This window comes from Abramis brama (genome assembly GCF_963993115.1).
Source record: "Abramis brama genome assembly, chromosome: 7".
Taxonomy (NCBI): domain Eukaryota; kingdom Metazoa; phylum Chordata; class Actinopteri; order Cypriniformes; family Leuciscidae; genus Abramis; species Abramis brama.
This window is the reverse complement of record NC_139969.1, coordinates 31,359,083-31,381,645: the sequence shown is the minus strand read 5'-3', so window position 1 is coordinate 31,381,645 and position 22,563 is coordinate 31,359,083. Positions and strand designations below refer to the sequence as shown.

The window sequence follows — 22,563 nt, the reverse complement described above, 5'->3', positions numbered from 1 at the left end:
AACCGGATCTTTTTCTTGGCAGCTTGCCACTATTCAATTGTTAACCTGCATTTTTCTGAACACTCAAGTCTTTGATTCACTGTGAGCCACCTTACTTTTCTAAAGCCAAATCATAAAATACTAAGGAATAGCAGCCAAAAACACTCCCACAGCAAAAGAACTTTAAATAAAGACTGAAAGGTTGAAAGTTTATATATAGCTTAGTGATGGTGTAGTTTGTTTATAGCCTACGTCTAGCTTTTTACTTCAGCCAATTAAAAATTCATCAAAGTTTATGTCACAGAGCTTATTTTCTGCAACTATCTAAAAGCCAATGGAAAAATACTATTGGGTTTTTGTCGTGGGAACCAAACTGATACAAAAATATCAAGTCAATCACAATAAATTATCGGAAGAAGATTATTTTATGACCACAGATGTGTCCGTTATCAACATACACTGCCAGTGTAAAATGAAATTAACTCAGTTAATTCAACTAATGATGAAGAATTGCACAAACTCTTTTCATTACTAGAGCTTCTGAGCAGGACCTGTGCTATCATAATCACTCTGTAAAAGACAGAAAATCCACAGAATGATTCAACTTCCTGCTGGAGGAGATCTCATCAACACGGCATTAGGTGACTTATTCTGACTCGCAGCATGACTCTTATTGCTTAACGCTAAGGTTTGTTCATTTTGTGGATTACTTAGTTTCAAAGGGGTTAGTAAGATAGGATAATAATCTTCCTTTACCGCAGTCTTTACTGTAAAAGGGAGTGATATTGTAAGCGAAGTCATGTGTATACAAAGCATTATGCTGCCAACAATGGCGGTAAATCCTGTTTCAAAAGTCGATGCTAAATCGTCGAATAAAGGATCTTTTGTGTTGCATGCACATGTCCCCATGGAAACGTCACTGTACTCAGACTTGTTCCTGGCCTCAGTCGTGAGGGCAAATGTTTCTCTTTCTGTTTCCACTATCTGTCACTTCCTATTTGTCTCATATTCTGAATTTGCAGACGCCATAATTATGTGTTGAGGTTGCAGGGCAAGTCTTGGTATTAGTGTTAATTTAATTTAGTACATTTTGTGTTTGTCTTGGTACTGTCAAATGTCTTTTTTAGTTTTTAACAGCTTTACTCGATCATTAATTCTTTTTTTAGTCAAGTTATTCTAGTTTTAGTCATTCAAAATCAAATTAAAAAAGCATAATGGTTAAACTGATGATCACAATTAATTTAGCTCAAAATCTTGATTATTGAGCATGATGGTTGTCAAATCATTGCACTTTTACCTATAAGCACAAAACCATATTCTGTACATTATGAAAACTGGTAAAACTCAAAAGTTTATCTCCAAAGCTAAAAACTTTCCAAATTCCTAATAGTAATTCCAAACGTTTATGTTTTTATATTAAAAGATATAAAAGAGGTTGCATAAGCGCATTTATTCCGCAATCACAATCGCAAACAATATGATCGAGATCTATGCTTGGATTTATTACAGTTTATCACTGAGAAGTAGAGCTGTACAATTAACCATTTAAATAAAATCACGATCTCGATTCAAACACCCATGCAATATTATTCGTAAATGACAGTGATTCGGCTATATTGATTCGGCTACTTTTCCAAGTACAATTGCAGCGAAAATTCATATCTGTGTTTGTGCTGCAGTTGAGCCAGTTGTCATGTATAGGTATTGAAACAGCTTCACAAACAGTCTTTTCAATCACACAGAATCATCATTTCTGTGTTACAAAATATGCATATTATCTACAGTACAGATCAGTAGAGGAAGTAGAGGAAATCACCTTTTGAATGTAATCTCAAAGCGCTTCAAATAACAATTGTATCAATTACATCGTTACACCAGTAGGTGGCGACAAGTGACTGTTAGAAAATGTATTTGTCATTCAATCATTTGTTAAAGATGTTCAAAAACGTTCAAAAATGCTGAATAAGTGTTTATGAGTGAGTCATTGAATCATTCATTCAAACCGATTTTTAAAAAATAATTCATTTAGATTAAATGTATTGAATAGACTGCAGCAATTAACATTTTGTCAGAGCCTTTAGTAAATTACATGTTATTTTTGTTTAGTTATCTGTTCAAATTCATGAGAGAATCGTGTTCTCTGTTTGAAACAAAAACCCAAAATTTGTGATTCTCCATTTGTCGTGCAGCTCTTCTGAGAATGTTTGATGGCCGATTTAGTCGCAGCAAACAGCGCAAGTGACTCGTGAACGACCACAGACTGGCTGTGTATAACACTTTATTTTGAGCGGAATATCTGAATGAATAGAGATTGTTAAACTCAAACATACATCAATAAACACATGGCAGAAAATGTCATCATTTTAAGAGAAAATGCTTTGATTAGCGGATTTAAACTCTTGATATCTGGCAACCCCAGTCTATAATATTTGTTCTGCTCTTCTTTGTTGAAGAAAATATAGAAAGATTTTAGTAAAGTATTTCTTTTTTTCTGCAACAATATTGCATGTTGATAAAGTTAGTCCAGTGATGTCGTTGTCTCATCGTTTTGTTTTAATCATGGAAGGTAATCAACGAACATTTTTCGTCATATTTTTTTCCCCCATATATTTCATTCATGAAATTAACACTAAGGAAATGTGTTGGTTCGCCACTAAAAAGACTTTTAACACAAAAGTTTCAAATTTTTCAGCCCTGAAGTGGTACTTCACAAGAATCTCATCTCGTAATGGTTCTATGATTACATTTGCAGGCACTAATGTTTCCCCAAACACTATGGCATGCATTGCCTCATTCATTATGAAGAGTTGCTGTTCTGCTTCGAGGATATTGGTCAAATTAACCGAAGAATTATCTAAAGGATAGTGGGACGTCTGGGATTAGATCCACTTTGCAAATCAACACTTGCTGCGAAGACCTTGCAGGCGAGACATGCAGTCTCGCTTTTGGGACGACCATAACGCACCTCTAGACCAAACAAACACAGTCTGAATAAAAAGACACTGGTCCGTGCGATATAAAAGAAATCAAGAGATACGGTTTGCAGAAACCAAGGCTAAATCATCAGGCTATCATAACATGAGTCAAAAACGTCCAAGAGTAGAGCAGGATGGATATGAAGCAAGACAACAGATCCCAGTAAACTCCAAATGAGCCATACACTTGTTTTTATTGCAATCACACCTGAATTTCTTCAGTTTCGAAAGCATTCATGTGAAAACATGCCTGTGGAGGTTTCCATGTCAGTTTTGTCAGAGCATCTAACATCCCTAATGCACATTTGAAGAGGTTTAGCCAAAAATGCCTTCGGCAAAGTGAGCAATATGAGCAAATATGAATATGTCAACATGAGGATGTGCTGCACGGTGATGAATTGGTTCCGTTGCACTGAACAGAAGAAGACTTCGGTGAATTAAAAGGGAGTAGGAAAGAATGAAAGAGAGGAAAAAGTTGAGCTGTTCTCACAAGTCTCAGCGGCAGAGAGCCTAGGGCTGGGAAAACCACATCCAGCAGGGCCTGCGTCCGAGATGCATATCACTGAAGTGCAGGTTTACTGAGATGGGATGCATTTGACTCAAGAAGACTTTCTAATTCTTGATGTTTGCCAAGATAAATGACACTTAATTATGACTGAGATGCAAAATCCATCTATTTATTTATTAGCATAGACATTTTTACCATTGTTAGTAGGAAATGCATCGATTATAAAGGAATTTTCCATGTTAAATACAAGTCAACATTATAAATACAAGCACATTCGTGGAATGCGATTACCGCAGAAAATGATTTTGACCAATTTTAACATTGTGACTCCCACTATTAGCGCAATTTGTTTTTTGTTTGTTTTTACAAAGTGAATCTAAATCATTTTCTATAGTAATTAAAATGTCTGCAAATGTTATCAGTAAAGCTTAAAATGTTTGGTAACTCTATACTTGAAAACGTTAATAAATTATGCATACTGTAGTTACAAGTAGCTTAACACTAAACCAAACCCTAAACCTACTGTATAGTAAAGTCCGAATATTACACTGCAATGAAAACATAAATATATAATTTTAAAGAAGAAAAAAAAAAGTACTTTAAGGGTGTGTTCACACTGGTTGTTCGGTTTTCTTGGTTCTTTTGATCAGGAACAAAAAAGAAAATTATACATTTAGTTCGCTTAGCGTTCACACTGGCATTTTTAAGACTGAATCTAAAGAACAAACAAACAGCTTTTATTAAGTATATTTTGTGACGGTACTTGCCAAACATCTAAATCAATGCTGTAATGGGTTTAACTCGCTCGTTGTATGTGTATATCATGGTATTTTTACTAGCTGAGAACTCATGAAGAGTATGAAATGTGTAAAGGAGTCAAAGCGGCAGGAACTTTAAACACAAATGAAGATCTGCAGCAAGAAGATGCGGTTCTGATGCCTGAACCGAACTGTAATGGGCAACATTGTGAAAAACCAGGTTTGCTTGAGCATTCTGTCCTCTTTAGGGTCACATCTTGTGACATCACATCCTGTTTTTGGTTAGTTTACACACTGTACAAAATTAAACCGTGATTTTTACGGTAAAAAAACGGCAGCTGTGGTTGCCAGTACTTTGCCGCCAAAAATACGGTAGCAACGTTATTGGTTTTACAGACTTAACTTAAAATTTACAGTAATAAACCGTAATTCATTATCTGATATAATGTGAATTTAATGTCCTATTGAAGTATTAATATCTGTTTTGTACCATTGTAATACACTGATAACCAACAATCACAGCAGTGATGAGAGTCACATGATCAATCAAAGCTCATCACAAGCAGCTCTTCCACAAGAAATGTAATACTAATATAATAGAAGCTGCACAGTGTCATTCACACAAACATTAAACACCATCATGGTAACACACATGACATTTTAAAAATGCAATAAACATTAATTTAACAACATTAAATGTAACATAAAACCCTAATGTACATAACTGATTAGATCAAACTAAGAAAACTATGAAGAAACATAGTTATTTTAACAAAAATAGATCAAATGTGAAGTGTCACGCAGGGAATTGTGGGAATGTCAATTTACAGTTTTTCACTGTAAATTATACAATGAGTTGTTCTTTTTCACTTTCAAAAACTGTAAATTTAACGGTATTTTACAGTAAAATTACATTAAATGTACCATTAGATCTATCACAGTTATTTACCGTATATAGTACGGAAACTTTCTGTTAACCAATTAACAGTTTTTCACTGTAGCATCTTTTACCGTTAAAATCACGATAATTTTTTACAGTGCATGTCTTTGTTCTGTGTTGTGTTCATATTTCATCCGAACCGCACCAGAGTTGGTTTGGAAGCGGACCGAGACCCATCTTTCAGAGGTCTCGATCCGCTTGTTTGATGCCACCAGGGTTCAGATGGCAGCGTTCTTCAAATGAACCGCACTAACAGAGCAATCGCACCAGGGTTCGTTTTAATCTAACCAAACCTGCCAATTGTAAACACACCTTAAAAGACCTAAAAATAGACTTAAACACTCAAACACAGTTTGTATCGCAGTGGGATCCTGAGTTCAACTTTGGCCTGGGTTATGTCCTGACCCCATTGCCTCTCTCTTCCTCCACTTTCCTGTCAGTTTTCCACTGTCCTATAAAATAAAGGCAAAATGCCAATAAATAAAATAAAGCAAAGTTTTTGTGTCCGAAGGTGTTTGCATTCAGCCTCGGTGGCCATTCACCTGAGAGCAACAATACACTAAACAAAGCAGGTAAACAAAGAGATCCATTACAATTCACTTCATACACGTCTACTATATTTTCACACCATGTCCTATACTGTGTTCTCACAATAGAAGTGTGTAGAGGGAGTGTCACTGATAGCTATATCACCTATCCCAGGGCATCTGCGGCCTGTTCGGATCAAGTGTTATTTTGAAACCTGATCATCCATGAAGACACAGGAGGTTATTGAGAGCTGAATGTTTCACTTTGGCTGAGGGAGATTTCCTTACAAGCTCTGCCTCAAATGAAATTTTTTATGAACAGAAGTTATAAATTATGGTTTGAAAGGCCGGTCAGATGTGGTCAGGTTTGGGAAGAGGTGAATCAAAATGGTTGCCTTTGCTTAAAAAAAAAGAAGCAAAAACATCTTTCTTGACATCTTTGTTTAGTCAGCAATTCACTGACTATACAGACAGTACAGCTGACATGCTGAGATTTCAATTGGCTTTTTTGAAAAACATTTTAGGATAAAAGACTGTTCCAGACTTCAAAATGGGCCACTGTCAACCACGAATATGTTACAGGCTCAATAAACAGCGTTTTTTTTTCTTTTTTTTCGTGTTCTTGCATTTCAGCGTATGTGTGTCAGGAGCTGCTGGCCTAAAACTGTCATCCTGTTTCTCAATGTTTTCCTTCACCGTTTTCTTTTTTTTTTTTCCTTTAAAGTTTGCTAAATATACACCTCATGGAATAATAAATGGAAACAGCACTTTTCAATTCAAAGGGTCTGAGAACAAGCACCTGAACGTCTAAGAATAATTCTAAAAAACAACAACTATTCTGCATCCCCCCAGATTGTCCGTCTAACACACACACACGAGACACTAGATATCAGAAGCGAAGGGTTCATAAGCAGTGTTATATTGCTAAAGGACAACTGGCACTGTTTGATCAAATAGTCAAATATTTGAGTAAATGTTTGATGCTTTACACAGTACAGGCTCTGTTTGCTGTGTTATTGCTTCTGTCAAAATCCTGGACAATGTGTTCCCTCCAATATCACACCTCAGTGATTTCCAATAGTGAATGAAATATAACCGCCAATGAATGCCAGTGTGACGCACCACACAGTCAATGCCGTGATGCTGTAATTTTGACCAGCTCGATTAATTAAATCAAACATCCATTTAAATTACAGTGGCACGAATACACCTATTATAAGCATTGTTTTATTTTGGATCATTTTGATATCAATTTCGATATTTCATTTTGATCATTTTGGGGGCATAAATACAAATGTCTTTATATTCAAAATAAATAAATAAATATATATAATAAAATATATAAATAATAAAATAATATAAAATAAATAAACTCTTTATAATGGTGTTTTTGAAATTGAAAACCTTAAGTAGCCTAATATTTGTTTTCTTAATTTTGTTAAAATATTATTAATATTTAAAAAATTCATCTCTTAAAAAAAGTTGTCTCTTAAAATATCAGACAAGTTTACCTTTTAGGATAGTTAAATGTTGTGGGTTTTTTTTTTTTTCATTAATTAAAAAATAATTAATCGTTTGTATAATAATTATAAATAATTATAGGTAATAAATCCTATACAGGTGAAACTCGAAAAATTAGAATATCGTGCAAAAGTTTGTGTATTTCAGTAATTCAAATTAAAAGGTGAAACTAATATATTTAGTATATATAAGTATATACATATGCATGATTATACTTTTCAGAGTTTAAACTTACTTTAAAATCCTTTTTCTTATTGATTTCAGGTAATATTCAAATTTTCGGAGTAAAACTCATTTTTCGAGTTTCACCTGCGCACGTGTGTGTGTGTGTGTGTGTATACCTATATACATATATACCATTTCTAAGAACTTTAATTAGTTTTAAACAAGATTCTGTTCCCTTTCCCTACCTTGGAATAAATAAAAGGAATTACATAGTGGTCTTTTCTATTGGTCAATTAAATGTGATGAGGAATGATGTGGGATTTGCAGAAACAGCAGCTTCTCACGTGAAGCCACACCCTACTGAGATGTCAGGAACGACAAGGAACGTTTATTTTTTCCAGCCTGGATTCCAAGGTCTCTTTCCATCACAGTGGCTCACTCAATAATGGAAATACTATAAACTCCATGACGTGCAGGTTCAATGTTTCCAAACATAGACTTCCCGTGAGCTGGCAAACGTCACAGAATTAGCTTGAGAATTAGCATGTGTGATAACATGCAGAGATGATAAGAGTCCATGTATGTGTGATGAAAGAAAGAAAGAAAGAAAGAAAGAAAGAAAGAAAGAAAGAAAGAAAGAAAGAAAGAAAGAAAGAAAGAAAGAAAGACTGTCACAGGTAATCACAGCGTTTATCTCTAAATAGATTCTGGCCATTTCAAGCTCAGTCGCTGTCATCGCAATCAGCGCACAATCAAACTGTCAGAGCCGCCACACGACTGTGAACGACAAAGGAACTCAAAAACATGACACTTCTGTCACACAGCTCTTTCCTTTATAGCGTTCATATGGAGAAACATTCAAAAACTGCTTGAAGAAAACCCTCATTGTTCTCTGCCAAAGAGAGAGAGTCACTCCAGCAAAATGAGGCACTGACTTCTTCGCCAGTTTTAGGAAACTGCTCAACAGTTTATCAAAGCAGGAGGTCTGCTTTTTTCCCGACAAACTCGTTTGACTTTCTCCGCAGCTCTTGAAACTCCAACCGCTTCAGCAGATGTGATTCTGGGAAAAGCCAATCACCGGGGAGAGGCATCAAGACCCAGAAACAACCAGCCTTCACATGCCGAAGGCCCCTTGGTAACGGACAGTTTTTTACAATCGCCCTCCCGGGAACTCAATATGGAGCCGAGAGTGGGCTCTGGTAACTCTTGAAAGAGCGTTCAGGACGGATGATGAAAACTTAGCAGAGGTGGAGGGGGAAGTATGCAGATATTAAAGACAGGAAATTGACGCTGGGCATTAGGTTTTGCTGAGAGAAATCACAGCCGGCCGTCTGCAAAACCGATCACTGGGTCATGCAAAGCGTGTGCAAACAGTGTGGGAGCTCGGTGACAGATGAGGACAACTGGGCAGCAAATCAGGATGGTGAAGAGATTGTGAGGATTCAAGGCATTTTGCAACTCATTTTATAGTCTAAACAATAATGCGGAAATAGAATAAACATTATTGAGAGAAAAAGTCATGGTGTCAGGCACGTGGAGTGAGTGGCCTATCAGTAGGTGGAGGCTTGTGTCAATGGATTTGCAAAAATAAGCATTTGTAGGCAGCAAGCAAAGCTCTTGCAAATGAATCGAGAAATCAGATTGTCGCTGAGAAAAAAAACTGTAATTTCCATTTGACACTATATTTATGTAGAGATATCTAATCATTTAAAAAGTAAAAATTATCCAATGGAATCTGTTTTATGGTGATTTCAAAACCATAAAGGGATAGTTCACCCAAAAATGAAAATTGTCATCATTTACTCACTCTCACGTCGTTCCAAACTTGACTTCCGTCAATCTTCAGAACACAAATTAAGATATTTGTTAATGAAATCTGAGCGATTCCTGTCCCTCCATTGACTTGCTATCACTTTGACACTTCAAAACGTTCAAAAAGAGATCGTAAAACTAATCCATATGAAAAAGTGCCGTCTGAGATTGTTAGACAACGGGACTAATTGTTGCTAAGTGCTCATGATGATGAAAACTGTAAAATGAAAAGTTTAAACGTTTTCTCTTGTTCTTTTCTCAAAATCATGGAAAGCATTTTGAATTCGCCAAAACTCCAGTTAACTCAACCTTTGGTGTCGCTAGCGCCACGCTGTGCCTGTTGAAATACAGGCTTCAGGCTCAAAGCATTCCTTTGCAATGATTTATTATTTGCTGAGAAATTGTTAGAGTCAGAGACAGAGAGAAAGAGCTGTTAAAGTCGCATGAGACCAACAATCCAGTGCCAAACACTGTTCCCATGATGTCAATTAACGGGACCAAGATGTTCCAGCATGACAACGCGATGAAATGATGCCTGACGGGCGGGTTTAACGCAACGGTCCTCCATCTTGGAACGACCTGAGGCGGGGGAGGAGGGTAATGGGAAAGAAGAGCAGTATCACATCTCAAATTCATCTCACAATTAGGGGAAAATACAGGGTTGATGTATTTCCCAAGATCACTGGCTAAACAATTCATGATCCCAACGGAGAACACTGATGGTCTGCAGCCATTAGTGGAAGAACTGAAAATGATGGCTTTTCAAGAAGCATATGTGACTGCGATAGAGGACAATCAGATTATCATGCATTTTTTAATCGGCTACATGACAAATCAAAAAGACCATTTATTATAATAAGCTGAATTGGCAGACCTGAGGAACATGGAGTTATGTGCAATCTGTGTTTTGAACATTAGGCGAGTCTGTAATTATGCAAATTGTCTTACTTTGTTAGATTTTATAAGGTCTCAGCATTGGCAAGGATATCAGGGTGTTTTCCAGAGAAATCTGAATGGTTTGATGCCTGGGGCTGAGGCAAAACTGCCACAAGAGCGCAAAAACAAATCCAGGTTTGACCTTCATCATTAACAGTTCCAGGAGAAAAATCGGAATTTTCAGTAAATGAGAGAGACCTGAGATGAACAAATGGAGAGTTAAACCTGGATAAACGTAAAAGAATTGATGAAATGAAAAAGAAAAAAAGAATTTACTCTCATTCGTCATTCAAAACAGACTTCCTTCAGTGCAGGTTTTTTTCCTGCTTTGAAAATGTTTTGGCAACCAACAAAATGAATCTTTGTCCCGCCAAAGGCTTATTTGGGCCTTCTTCACACTGACACGTTTTGGTTTGAAAAAGCATCTTTATCTCTCCGTTTTGAACTTTCATCCACATTGTTTTTGTCCACGAAGACGGAGCTCTCCCACGTGGATGCATTTACAAACGACGTTTCCGCGTTGCAGTGTTGACTGTGAAAACGGAGGTATTTGAAAACAGCGACGTATATCGTACACAGATATACGGTTATACCGGCATTGTAGAGTGCCTGCTATATACTTTCATAGTGTTGCTAAAGAGAAATGCTCCATTGTACAGTCTTCATATTGCATTCCTGCAAAGATGACTGAAAATTTACACACAATTGCTGTCCTTCTGGCAAAACATGATGACAATTGTGTTTTAGACCATGTGATTTTAAGTGCAACCATGGACGTAACAGTGAGTGGTGGGATATTTTGCTAAAGTGATTGTGCCAGAAGAATAATAGGTAACACTTTACAGTAAGTTTCATTTGTTAACATTAGTTAATGTATAAACATGAACTAACCATGAGCAATAGATTTGATACTGTATTTGTTAATCTTTGTTAATGTTAGTTAATGTCTAGCCCAGAAATAGACGTAGAGGCTTCATTTGTAGAAGTAGGCTATACTAAATGTCTGGTCTGAATAGAACATTTGAATACGAGTATAATTTAAACGATGCAATAGACAAAAAGCATAAATGTATCAATACAAGAATAATGTTTGAAAGGATTAATCATAGAAATAACCTTACAGAATAATCATACACATTTATTTTCCTTATACACCACGTTTAACAAGATTTCATTTTTAATATGAATGAATAATTTCTACTTTTTAGTTGCATTTGTTTGGTTCTTTGTTCATCCTCAAACAATTGTTTTATTTTTATTATTAAGAGGTTTTCACAAGAGTTAACTGTAAACTGCAAACATTAAACTTTGCTGAAATTAAATGTCTTTAACTGGAAGTGTTCTGTTAAACCTGCTAAACTATAATTACTAAAGCCAAAACTAAATATATAAAAACTAAATAGAAATATGTTCACGAAATAAAAACTAAACTAAAACTAAAACTAACAAAACCATTAATGAAACTAACTAAAACTAAACTGAAATGTATAGGAAATTTGAAAATGATGTTAAAATAAAAACTCATTTAAAAATGCAAAACTATTTGGACTTATTTTCTGATATTTTTATGGCACTTTTGCATCTTGTTTGAATTTCGAAAACTCCTCATTCATTATGAGTGAATGGAAAGAACGACCTCCTGTTGACTACAAACGAAAGAAAGTCATACAGGTTTGGAATGGCATGAGGATGAGTAGATGATGATAGACGTTTCATCTTTGAGTGAACTATCCCTTTAATGGACACTCTTGATGATCATGCTCTTATTCACTGACACTCTGGAAAGTTCCTGAGCACGCCTTACACAACATGCCAGCGACTGCATAAGGAAGGGTACAGCACATGAGGACTGTTTTGTTTAGCCCGTTTTGAAATATTTAGGAGATCTGTCCTTTGGCTCACAAACACAAGCAAGTTGCAAATGATTAGATGAGGCCTGACTCAACAAGCTGACTCTTCGATGAAGGCACACAATCGGACCGTTTAGTACATGTAACCCGACACACTAAAGGTGTCAATCAAAAGATGCATTGCATGTTTTTGTGATTATAAAACATTTATCCTGCAGACTTTTCAAACAAGGAACTGAAAAAAGGACAGATCGCACAAAAAATAAATGAAAATGAAGTCACTTTTATATAGCACTTTATTCAAAGCACCTTCATATTTTTTCACATTTTCAAAGCTTCACAGCTTCATATTAATAAACAGGAAAATGTTGTTCAAGTTGTTCAAGATAAAGCAGCGGAAGACAATTGTGTCATTGTTCTGCTTTTCAGTGTTGTTTCAATACAGTTCAGTAACTGTCTGTCAGTGTTGCAAAGTTCATCAATTATGAAATTAGTTCAATTCAGCAATAATAGTGTCATTATTCAGCTCAAGTCTGTTCAGAGTTGATTCAAATCGATTCAATAGCAGTGCTGTGTTATGTTCAGACTTTAGGAATCAGATTTTTTCTCAAAACAGATCTTTTCAGGCAGAATGTGCACACTATAATTTGCAAGTGATCAAATAAGATTTACGTGTCCAGATATAACCAATCTATCTGCATGGGTTGCTTTGGTAATGGCGTAGACATACACACCTATGTGGCGAGGCTTTCAAAAAGAAGACAGGAAAAATGGAGATGCATCATCTCACTCCTCAAATCCTCAAATATACCTGATGTAGCCACGGACGAAATCTTTGGACATACTGTTTGAATACCTTGTATGAATACTTTCGGCATTTCCTCACCAGTTTTGACGATATCACTGTGTGTATGTTAAGAGTGATGCAAAAACTATTTAAAATCAGATTTGAGCAGAGCATTCAGACTCAAGACTGAATTGTTTTCATGTGTTTTTTTGTTGTTGTTTTTGCTGTCCAGACCTTCAAAACCCATCTGGATCTGGATTTTTGCTGGCAGTCTGAACATAGCCTAAGCAATTTTGAAGAATGTTTCAACTGTTTTTGTCCGAACAATGAAAATCATTGGGGTCCAATGTTGTTTTGGACCCCATTGACTTTCACTGTATGGAATAAAACACATGTTTCACAATATCTTGCTTTGTGTTCCCACAGAAGAAATAAAATCATGCAGGTTTGGAACAACATAAGGGTGAATATGGTTTTCTGCAGCAGTTCTGCAGAATTAAAATGCTTTAAGGAAAAAGAGGGTGAAATACTAATGTAACTTGTACCTTTGGACTGTTAAACATAGAAGGATCACAAGAGATTTTATCTTAACTTCGTGAGAAGAGCAGCATTTTACTAAAAAGTATAGGGTTCAGACATACTGTACAGTATAAAGATGCAGACAAACCTCATTCCTACACCTTTACTACTAAACCAGTCAAAGCCCCAGACCTGGCAAACACAACTAAAGCTCATCTCACACGTATTTGTATGCTTTAACTCTGAGTCACCTCTGAGCCGTCCGGATGCGAGTTTCAAGTGTCTGAAGAAGACCTGTGAGAGCAACTCTCTCAGATGGACTAGATTAAATCTCAGTGCCTGTAGACAAAACCAATTAAAACATACAATGAGGGCAAGTTATTAGGGACTTTCTCATTTTGGAATAAATTGGGTCCAATGAAATTGGAATAAAACCCCAAAAACTTGAGTTTAAAGAATACGAGCTTATCCACTTTGATGTGACAAGCTTTACTTTGTAGCCCATCCCTTTTTCAGAAGAAATTAGGAGTTTTGTCTGTACTATTGGGGATGTATGCTTCAAAGCTACTTTTATTTAGGTGGCAAAGTACAATAAAAAACAAATCCAGCAATTGTACCCACATATGGCTCTACTGCACTGCATTGAGGTGACCACCTGAGAGACATTGTTCTAGGTCACAATGAGGCTGGAGGGCATCCGGAGGTCAATGCCAAACTAAATGAAAGAGACACTTGAAAGATGTTGCATGTGGCTGGACTGATGACCAAATGTGGGACATTTTACTGAAAATTCAAATATAGCTCAACACGGTGCACCTTGGGATCAGGGCCAGTAAACACATTTTTATCTGGTATTCAGATGGATAGTCTATGAAGACTAAACAGCTGTTTCGCTCTTAAATATAACAGATAGCTGCAGCATTTCTCTGACCTTGAGCGAGGAACAACAGGGAGCCCAAAGACATTATGGGACGTCACGACTGTCCTCATTGACACTATAATGCCCGTCCTCTAAACCAATATGGGGTCTGGAAAACTGGCAATCAGTGCATTTCACAATGATAATGAGTGACCACGTAAACTTGTTCAATAGACTCCCACTATATAAATTGCAAATTAAGTAGAAATCAAAACGTACTCAATTCAAACAAACCAAAATCTGCATGAAAAGGTAACGTCACTGATGACTGTCTAAACAGAACTTATATTAAAGGAAGGAGATTCCTCTCTTGGCACCGTGACTGTAAACCTGAATGAGTCCTAATGAGGAAGCAGACTGTAATAAAGTGATTTGAGTCCCATCTGTCAGTATTGGCAGAGCCATGTGTTTACACACAGGACACCCCTGAGACCATCTAAATAATATGCAGAGTGACATATAAACACACTTTAAACAAATCTAATAAATGTGACAAACTCTAACACTAACATCATAGATTAAATAAATGGCTTTAGTTAATTGGATTCATATCAAAGAAAATGTGGTGGACCAGCACATTAGCACACATTTTAGATAACCTAATGAAGCGTCATGTAATATGAAGTCAAATTTAATGTTTATTATGAATGAACTTACCTGACTACATTTTGTTAAACTGACAAAAGTCATTTTCAGGGTAGGATCAGGTATAAATCCTTCAGGTAACAACTACTCGCATTCAATAAAAAAAAAAAAAAAAGTCAACACACTAAAATTAAAAACTAAATTTCAAATCAAAGTGATTCAAAATTCATAACCTGCTGCTGTTCACTGGAGTTTTTCAGCCACTTTGAATTAAAAAAAAAAAAAGATGGAAAAGAAATAATGTAGGCTAGTAAATGCTGAGATCAACAACTAATATTAATCAATTAGTCATGTTAATGTAGTTAACTAATGTTAACAAACGAAACCTTATTGTAAAGCGTCACCATATGTCATAACCGTCACCTTATGTATGTTAAGTTTTTTCATAAAAGTAATATTTTGACTTGAATAAAACCTGTCAATTTGCCACATGAAGCCCATTTTAGATTATTATTACAGCTGTTTAATCTATAGTGAAGAAGTAGTTCAAGGCAATGTCCTCTTCTCTTCGCCTCAACTACCGTATATAAATCACGCCAGTTCACTAATGAACGCAAAGAAATCACAACCTTATTAAAAGTATGGGGTGGGGTTATAGAGCCTTAAAATTTGGGCTGATCCCTGTGTGAACTATAGACTCAACCTCAGGTTCCTCCAGAAGGAGTATTATTATCTGTAAATGTCACGTTCAATAAAAACGTAATTTAAAAGACTAATCGAGTCCAAGAGTAAGTTCTCTGTGGGACAGTGAACACAAACTTCCACTGTTCCCACGCTGACTGACTGAGGTTCCTCTAAGCGCACGCACGCTCATCTCTGAAGGTATGTGCGACGATCCCATCTAGATCTACCGGAGAGCATTCAAAGATGAAGGTTTAATCTTACACAACAAGCCGTTTCATAATACTGAGTGTCTCCTACCTTTCTTTTCCGGCGTCGCACAGAGGCTCCCTGAGAGCAGAAAGGTAAAAATCAATCCGAGCTCAGTTGGTCCTGCCATTTCTTATGTTTCAAAACCTCTCAGACTTCACTCCATAGTTTGAAGAGCTCTTCTTTCAGGGGGTTCTAAATGTCCAGAGATCTTGCCTTCTAGTCTTCTTGAGAAAACTCGCTCTACTTGGCTGTAAACTTTGACAGCTCCTCCTCCGCGCTCGCGAGCCTCGGCAGTGATAGAGTCGCGCGCTGCTGGACAGAGCCGCGCTCGCGCCCTTGACGTCAGCAGCGGGGAGGATCGTATGGTGCGCGTGCAGATCAGACGGTGTGCTTCAGGTAGAGAGGCTACAGTAGGCTACTTATTGATCTGGGAGTTTGTGACATCAGCATTCATATTCCGAATAAAAAATCTTTAACCCGTTGTTAATTAATCAGGAGGTCACAAATGACACAATCTGTTTATGTAGCCTACCTGTGTGTGTGTGTGTGTGTGTGTGTGTGTGTGTTGTATCACTAAATGCCAAGTGCTGTTGAGCTTACTGCACTGAATTACTTGTAAAAGTGCTGGGCAATGATTAATCGTGATTAATCGCATCCAAAATAAAAGTTTGTGTTTACATAATATTTGTGTGTGTACTGTGTATAATTACTTTGAACAAAATTATAAACGCAACACTTTTGTTTTTGCCCCCATTTTTTATGAGCTGAACTCAAAGATCTAAGACTTTTTTCTATGTACACAAAAGGCCTATTTCTCTCAAATATTGTTCACAAATCTGTCTAAATCTGTGTTAGTGAGCACTTCTCCTTTGCCGAGATAATCCATCCACCTCACAGGTGTGGCATATCAAGATGCTGACATTCAAAAATACTCCAGTATGCTTATGTGTCCCAGTTTCGAAAGGATTTCAACAAATTCCCAGATTTGCCAAGATACCGTAATCAAGTCTGATTTGCCAAGTTTGTAATCAAAAGTTAGGGATTTAATAGGAACTCCAACATCTCTTGTCCAGGACCAAATTATCTGAACTGTTCTATTCATATTAATTTGTTCTATAGTCTTACTGTGTATGTTAACACTTTCTAATTTATTTATATTCTAAAGGAATATTGTAGACACATCAGAGTTGATTTGTAAATTTACAAAAATAATAATAACTAAGAATTTTCCTGATCGATGAAAAAGTATCATATGTTTCTTTGTAAATAAGCAAACTTTTACAACATTCATTCAAGACTACTTACACAAAAGGATGACAGAAAACAGGAATTTGAAAGTAATGATAAACAGGTTGTAGCAGAGATGGTGTAATCTTCAAATTGTCCTTTGACATGATTCCTCAGGCCTCTTTATCTGTCCGGAAACCTCCCTTTTCTGTTCTGAATCGTCTATTGAATCCTTTGAGAAATGAGCGTATAGACATGGCTGCATTCATTTGGGTTGCCACAGTATCCAGACAGTGGTTGGAGATGGAAAGCATCCAGGAAGTTTGTGTTGCCAAAGGTCACCAAAGATCAATTGACCACAAAGAATCTTGTGTTTCCCACTCAAACTGCAGTCTTTCTTGAGTAAACTGACCTTTTACATCTATTTATTTAATTATGTCTAAAGTTATTTAAAAAATTTCACCCGCTTAGTTTTAAAGTCTTCTCATTTGTAAAATAAAATTAAATATTAATCCTTACAAACAAATCAATTTCAGATTTAATTGTGCACACTGGGGGCCTGTTCACTTCATTTGTTTTTACTGATTTGTTCAAATGGTTCCATTTACACTTGGCCATACAAATGTGTCTCCGCAAAACGGATATCAATCCGATCTTCAATTCCTGCGCTATATGCAAATTTAAAGTCCATGTCACAGAAAGCAGCAGATATGCACTGTAATTTATTAATCATCAGCTAATTTCAAGATCAAAGACCGCAAAAGGAGAGGATTACAATTTACATATGTGCTTTCAACAACCAGATGCATTTACAACTCCAGTTTCGTCTGGAATGTGTGTCCCAGACCACTTCAATAGGCCTGGATAAAGCTGTAAATTGTTTGCTTTACTTCCTTTCAATGGGATAGTGATTGACGACTGAGCATCACTGAAAACATGGGCCTATTTACACTTGTCACATCATGCGTTTTCTCTGATCAGATATTTATTTGATCGTGAAAAGACCAGGTGTAAATGCTCTATGAAACATTTTTGTGACAGATTTAAATCCGATAGATCAAATCACTTCAGGAGATGGTCTGGGATGCATTCCAAACAAAACTGGACAAGTGTTAATACATCTGGATGTTGAAACCACATATGTAAATTTTACTCCTCCCAAAATGTTAAAAAATAAACGTGTGAAAGCGTGTTATAGGCTATATAGTCTCAGCCTCAGACATGAGTCACGTTCACGGACCGTTTGATGCATATGACACACTTAACTGGAAACACTTCAGGATTTTTGAAGTCGTCATCTGGTTGGTTGAATTATACAGGATGTCCGGGAGCCGCGTGTGTCGCGTTCTTTAACGGTCCGCCTGGAAACAAATGGCGTGACGCCAAATCCCCTCATGGAAGAAGAAAGCCGTCATGTTTACAACTGTGACAATGAGAGCTTTCCAGGATTAACCAAACACTCACGGCACCATTGTTGCAGTAAACTTGCACAACGTTCTTGAATTCTTGCTGAGTCTTCAAACTGCTGCAAATGAAACTGAAAGTCACAGCCGCTCAAAACTCAATCATCTTCATTCAAATTAGTTAGACTAAATGATCTTACTGGTGCCGATTCCGCTCTCTCTCCTATTGTGGTTTTTGATCTTGAAATTAGCTGATGATAAAATTCATTGTAGTGCATATTTGCTGCTTTCGTTGACGTGGACGTAGTAAATTTGCATATAGCGTGGGAATTGAGGTTTGAAGTTCTATCCGTTTTGGAAACGTTTTGAAGTTAAAACAACAAGCGGAAAGAAAAAACTGCAAGCTCTTGCGTTATTTCAACGCTATCTCACAGCCAGTTTGTACATATTTTACGAGTTGGCTAATTCGTACGACCTCACTTGTATGAATTCGTACGATTTGTCTAAACCCCAGTGACTGGTAGGTTTAGGGGCGGGGTCAGGGGCAAATCATTTGTATGAATTCGTACGAATTGGGCAACTCGTAAAATACGTACGATTGAGCAAAAATCGTACAAATTCGTAAAATGCGTACGAATTGCTGTGAGATCGGGTTGGTTATTTAAATGCTAAACTTCTCTTTTAGAACGCCATGTCATGTGTGAGACATGCTACAAAAGATGCGAGCGCAATGGTCAAACACTTCCATCTAGCATGTATTTACCTATAAAAACATTGAAAATGTAGCGCAGTAGAGTGAAAAAAAAAAAAAAAAGCTCTGTGTGTATGAACTTTAACGCATGTAATTCAGCTGTGTGAAATATGAATCTTTCATTTTAAATAGAGCATAAAACATCAATGCATCTGAATAGATTTTATGAGCTGTGTTAATACTGAATTTGGTTTGTTCTGTTCACGTCACATATTTTGCATAAACAACACTACCTGGGAAACAACCATGGCTGACATTTATTCATAAGAGTTTCAAAGTGGTCATTTCAGCAAATTGAGAAGGCCACAAATCTTAATAATGTCCCTATAGCTAGACTGAATGGGGACAGATGTGAAAGACCTCATATGTCTCCGGTCATTTTTATGAGCTAATATTGCATTATAGTAAGCTAATGCCTCGTTAAGTGGTTTTCACGCCGGATATGAGGGGTGTGGTTGAGTTTTGACTGATTATGGATGACAACGACAGGTCATTAAAATAAAAAAGAGCCCCATTATTACCAACAGGTGGGCTGGGGATGGATCAAGGTCTATATTCTGAGTTAGCAAGACTGTAATGATAGCCACCAACCTGTTGCTGGAAAGTTCCAGTGTTTCTGTCAGCCAACCCAGTCAAAGGGAAAACTGTAAACATCACGAGAAGATAGGGTTAAGAATCAAGACAAGAACAGTCTGTCCTCAATGGAAAGTTGCATGAGTGCTATCTAGTGTCTAGAGATTACAAAGTCTCTTTCTAATGTGTAATATGTAAAGTTTAAAAAGAATGATTGGTAGATTTGACTAGAAAAGGATAATCAAAACCACTCCAATACAAACAATGAAAATGTCTAGACATTTACATTTATAGAGATACATTTATAGAGTCTAGAGATGTGAAAAATCAGTTCTCTTGAAATGCTGCTTGTCCAAAAATGTTATACTGGAGTGGACAGGACCTAACTGATCATATACTCATATATAGAGGTGAACAAGATCGTATGGAGAAGAGCAGCTTTAAAGTCCCCCTGTAGTGAATCAAGTTTTTAATGTTGTTTATATGTCTATGTGGTGTTTTTAATATGATTTAAGACAAACCATGTGTAAATTCATAAGTCAGCATCATTGCTGAGTATTTTCTCTTTAAAACTGCAGTGAACCAAAGACAGTCTCAAAAACATGGTTTGATATCGCTGGTGTTTCTGACGTCACAAACTACCTTGTAACCAATCAGATCAACGTGTGATCATCAACGAGTGGATCTCTGAGCTGGTGTGAGTGAGTGGAGGCGGGGCTAATTTGCATATTCATAGAACCACGTATACTAAATGAGACAAGGGTGTAGAGTTACATTCAAGCTATTTTAAGGCATGAATATTTTTTTTTTGTCAAGGAAAAAACATTTAAATATGTCATTTTGGTGATCAAATATGAGTTTTAAGGGATGACATTATTGACTACAGGGGGATTTTAACATTTTGAGTACATATGGGTGCATATATAATAAGACAGAATTTTTAGTTTGCAGCAAATGTTCTGCAGAAGAGGCAACTTGATTGAATTGGAGATTTCTGCTAGAGCGTTTAAACATCTTTGACATTCAGTTGTGCAACTTCAATGATGAAACATACAAATGAGTGACGCTTCTGATTCTCATCCAAAATAGCGCATGAGCTTAAATGAAAACAATCGTCACAAATTACAGTGCGATATGATGTCTGCTATATGCTGCTGCCAATAACTGGAAGAACAACAGACTGAACTGTTAGAGAATTTGTTTTTGCCTAATAATTAATGCTCAAATAAAGTCAAATATTTATAGTTCTCTGTAATCACATCATCAGAGGACTGTGTTTCATTATGGAGAGTCAAACAGATATTGTAAAAGCAAATTTAATCAGATACATATGTGCGTTCCTCTCGAACTGACAAGATTAAAATAGTAAAAGCTTATTTTAATCCCTCATGTACAGAATGATTAACTCCAGAAGAGACCCTCCCCCATGACACACCACATGACCCTTCAATACACTCCCAAAAATATAAGATTTATGTATTTGAATTGCATATAAAATTTCCAAGAAATAGACAAGAACTAGAACAAAAAAACTCCAAGGGAAATGATTAAAAAAAGTTTGCAAACTCTATCAATGAGGAAGAAAGAATTTGCGAGATGAAGCCCCTGCTTTTATGACAAACATTTCGGTCAAATGTGACCTTTCTCACTGCCAAATTCTATATAAAATTTAATCTAAAATTTCCAATAAAATAAATTTAAAGTTTAAAATTTCCATCCACTTGGATTACACAGTTTTGACATAAACAAATTAATAGATTTAATGTGATGCATATTTGTTAGTCATAAATGAAACAGGTAAGATTTCTGTAATAATACTATAATAACACTGTAATAGTACTTTTTACCCGCAGCCTGCCGGATCCAGGCTGTATCCAGATCTGATGAAGGACCTGCGCCTGGACCCGATGTCATAGCGGGGTGCTAAAGTGCCAACTAGTTTCTCCTTATGGAGGATCCCTTTACCACTCTACAGATAAAGCGTTGTCAGGAAAATTTGGTTCGCGTATCTACCCCGAAGTGATACAATTCTGTATCAAAATGTTAAGGCCAGACGAGTAGTTTTTAAGGCTTGGTTTGTAGGGAATTACAAACCTGCGCACATATATTCAAACGCGCATACCAATAGACCGAACTCGTAATACGCATGTGCACGCCATCAGCGTTCTCACAGGTTTCACGTTTAAAGTCTGTGTAGAGTTTCCTGTTAAAACGGTGTCGTGTTAGCAGCCCCTAAGTTAATAACTAATGATCGTTGCGACCGAAGTGAATCAATCAAATTAACTTTAGCTGGGAAATAACTTTATTCAAGAGCTGCTATAAAGCCAAAACACTTTACTTTAATTTCCTATTATGAATGTAAAGCTGCTTTGGAACAATCTACATTGTTAAAAGCGCTATATAAATGAAGATGACTTGACCTGACTACTAATAAACCAAATGTGTTTTAGGGGCAGTTTACACAAGCAGTTTTCAACTATAACTTTTTATGTGTTTTGGCCGTTCATTTACACGACAACTGCGTTTTGGGAGCCTGAAAATGCAAATAAACAGGTTTCAAGCGCAAGTTTTTGAAAACGATACTGTTATCATACAGAAAAACGGGTTTGTGAAAACCATACACTGTAAAAAATAGGTGAAAACGGTGACGTCATGCGCATGTGTATTACGTGTTCAGTCTATAGGTGCGTAGTCGTGTATCTTTACAATGTGACATCGCCAACTAGTGGCCTGGGAGCAGAATACAGCGTTTTTAGTTGTTTTCGCTGATCCGAGTGAACGGGGATCGTTTAGACAACGTTGTCGCCTGTACGTGAAAAAAGCAAAATGTTGATCATTGTCATGTAAACATACCCTTAAATACTCAATAGCACTCAATTTTTATCATCAATAAAT

At 36.5% G+C, this 22,563-nt stretch overlaps 1 protein-coding gene across 2 annotated transcripts in view; it reads right to left on the bottom strand.

The window, feature by feature from the left end:
• egfra (epidermal growth factor receptor a (erythroblastic leukemia viral (v-erb-b) oncogene homolog, avian)) overlaps positions 1-16,009 on the bottom strand; it is a 69,514-nt gene extending 53,505 nt beyond the window's left edge. For both annotated transcript variants that reach the window (XM_084119208.1, XM_084119209.1), the window contains exon 1: positions 15,763-16,009. In XM_084119208.1, the coding sequence (XP_083975334.1) occupies positions 15,763-15,841 (79 nt within the window). In that variant the 5' untranslated portion in view covers positions 15,842-16,009. The remainder of the gene's footprint in view (positions 1-15,762) is intronic.
• Positions 16,010-22,563: the final 6,554 nt, after the last annotated feature.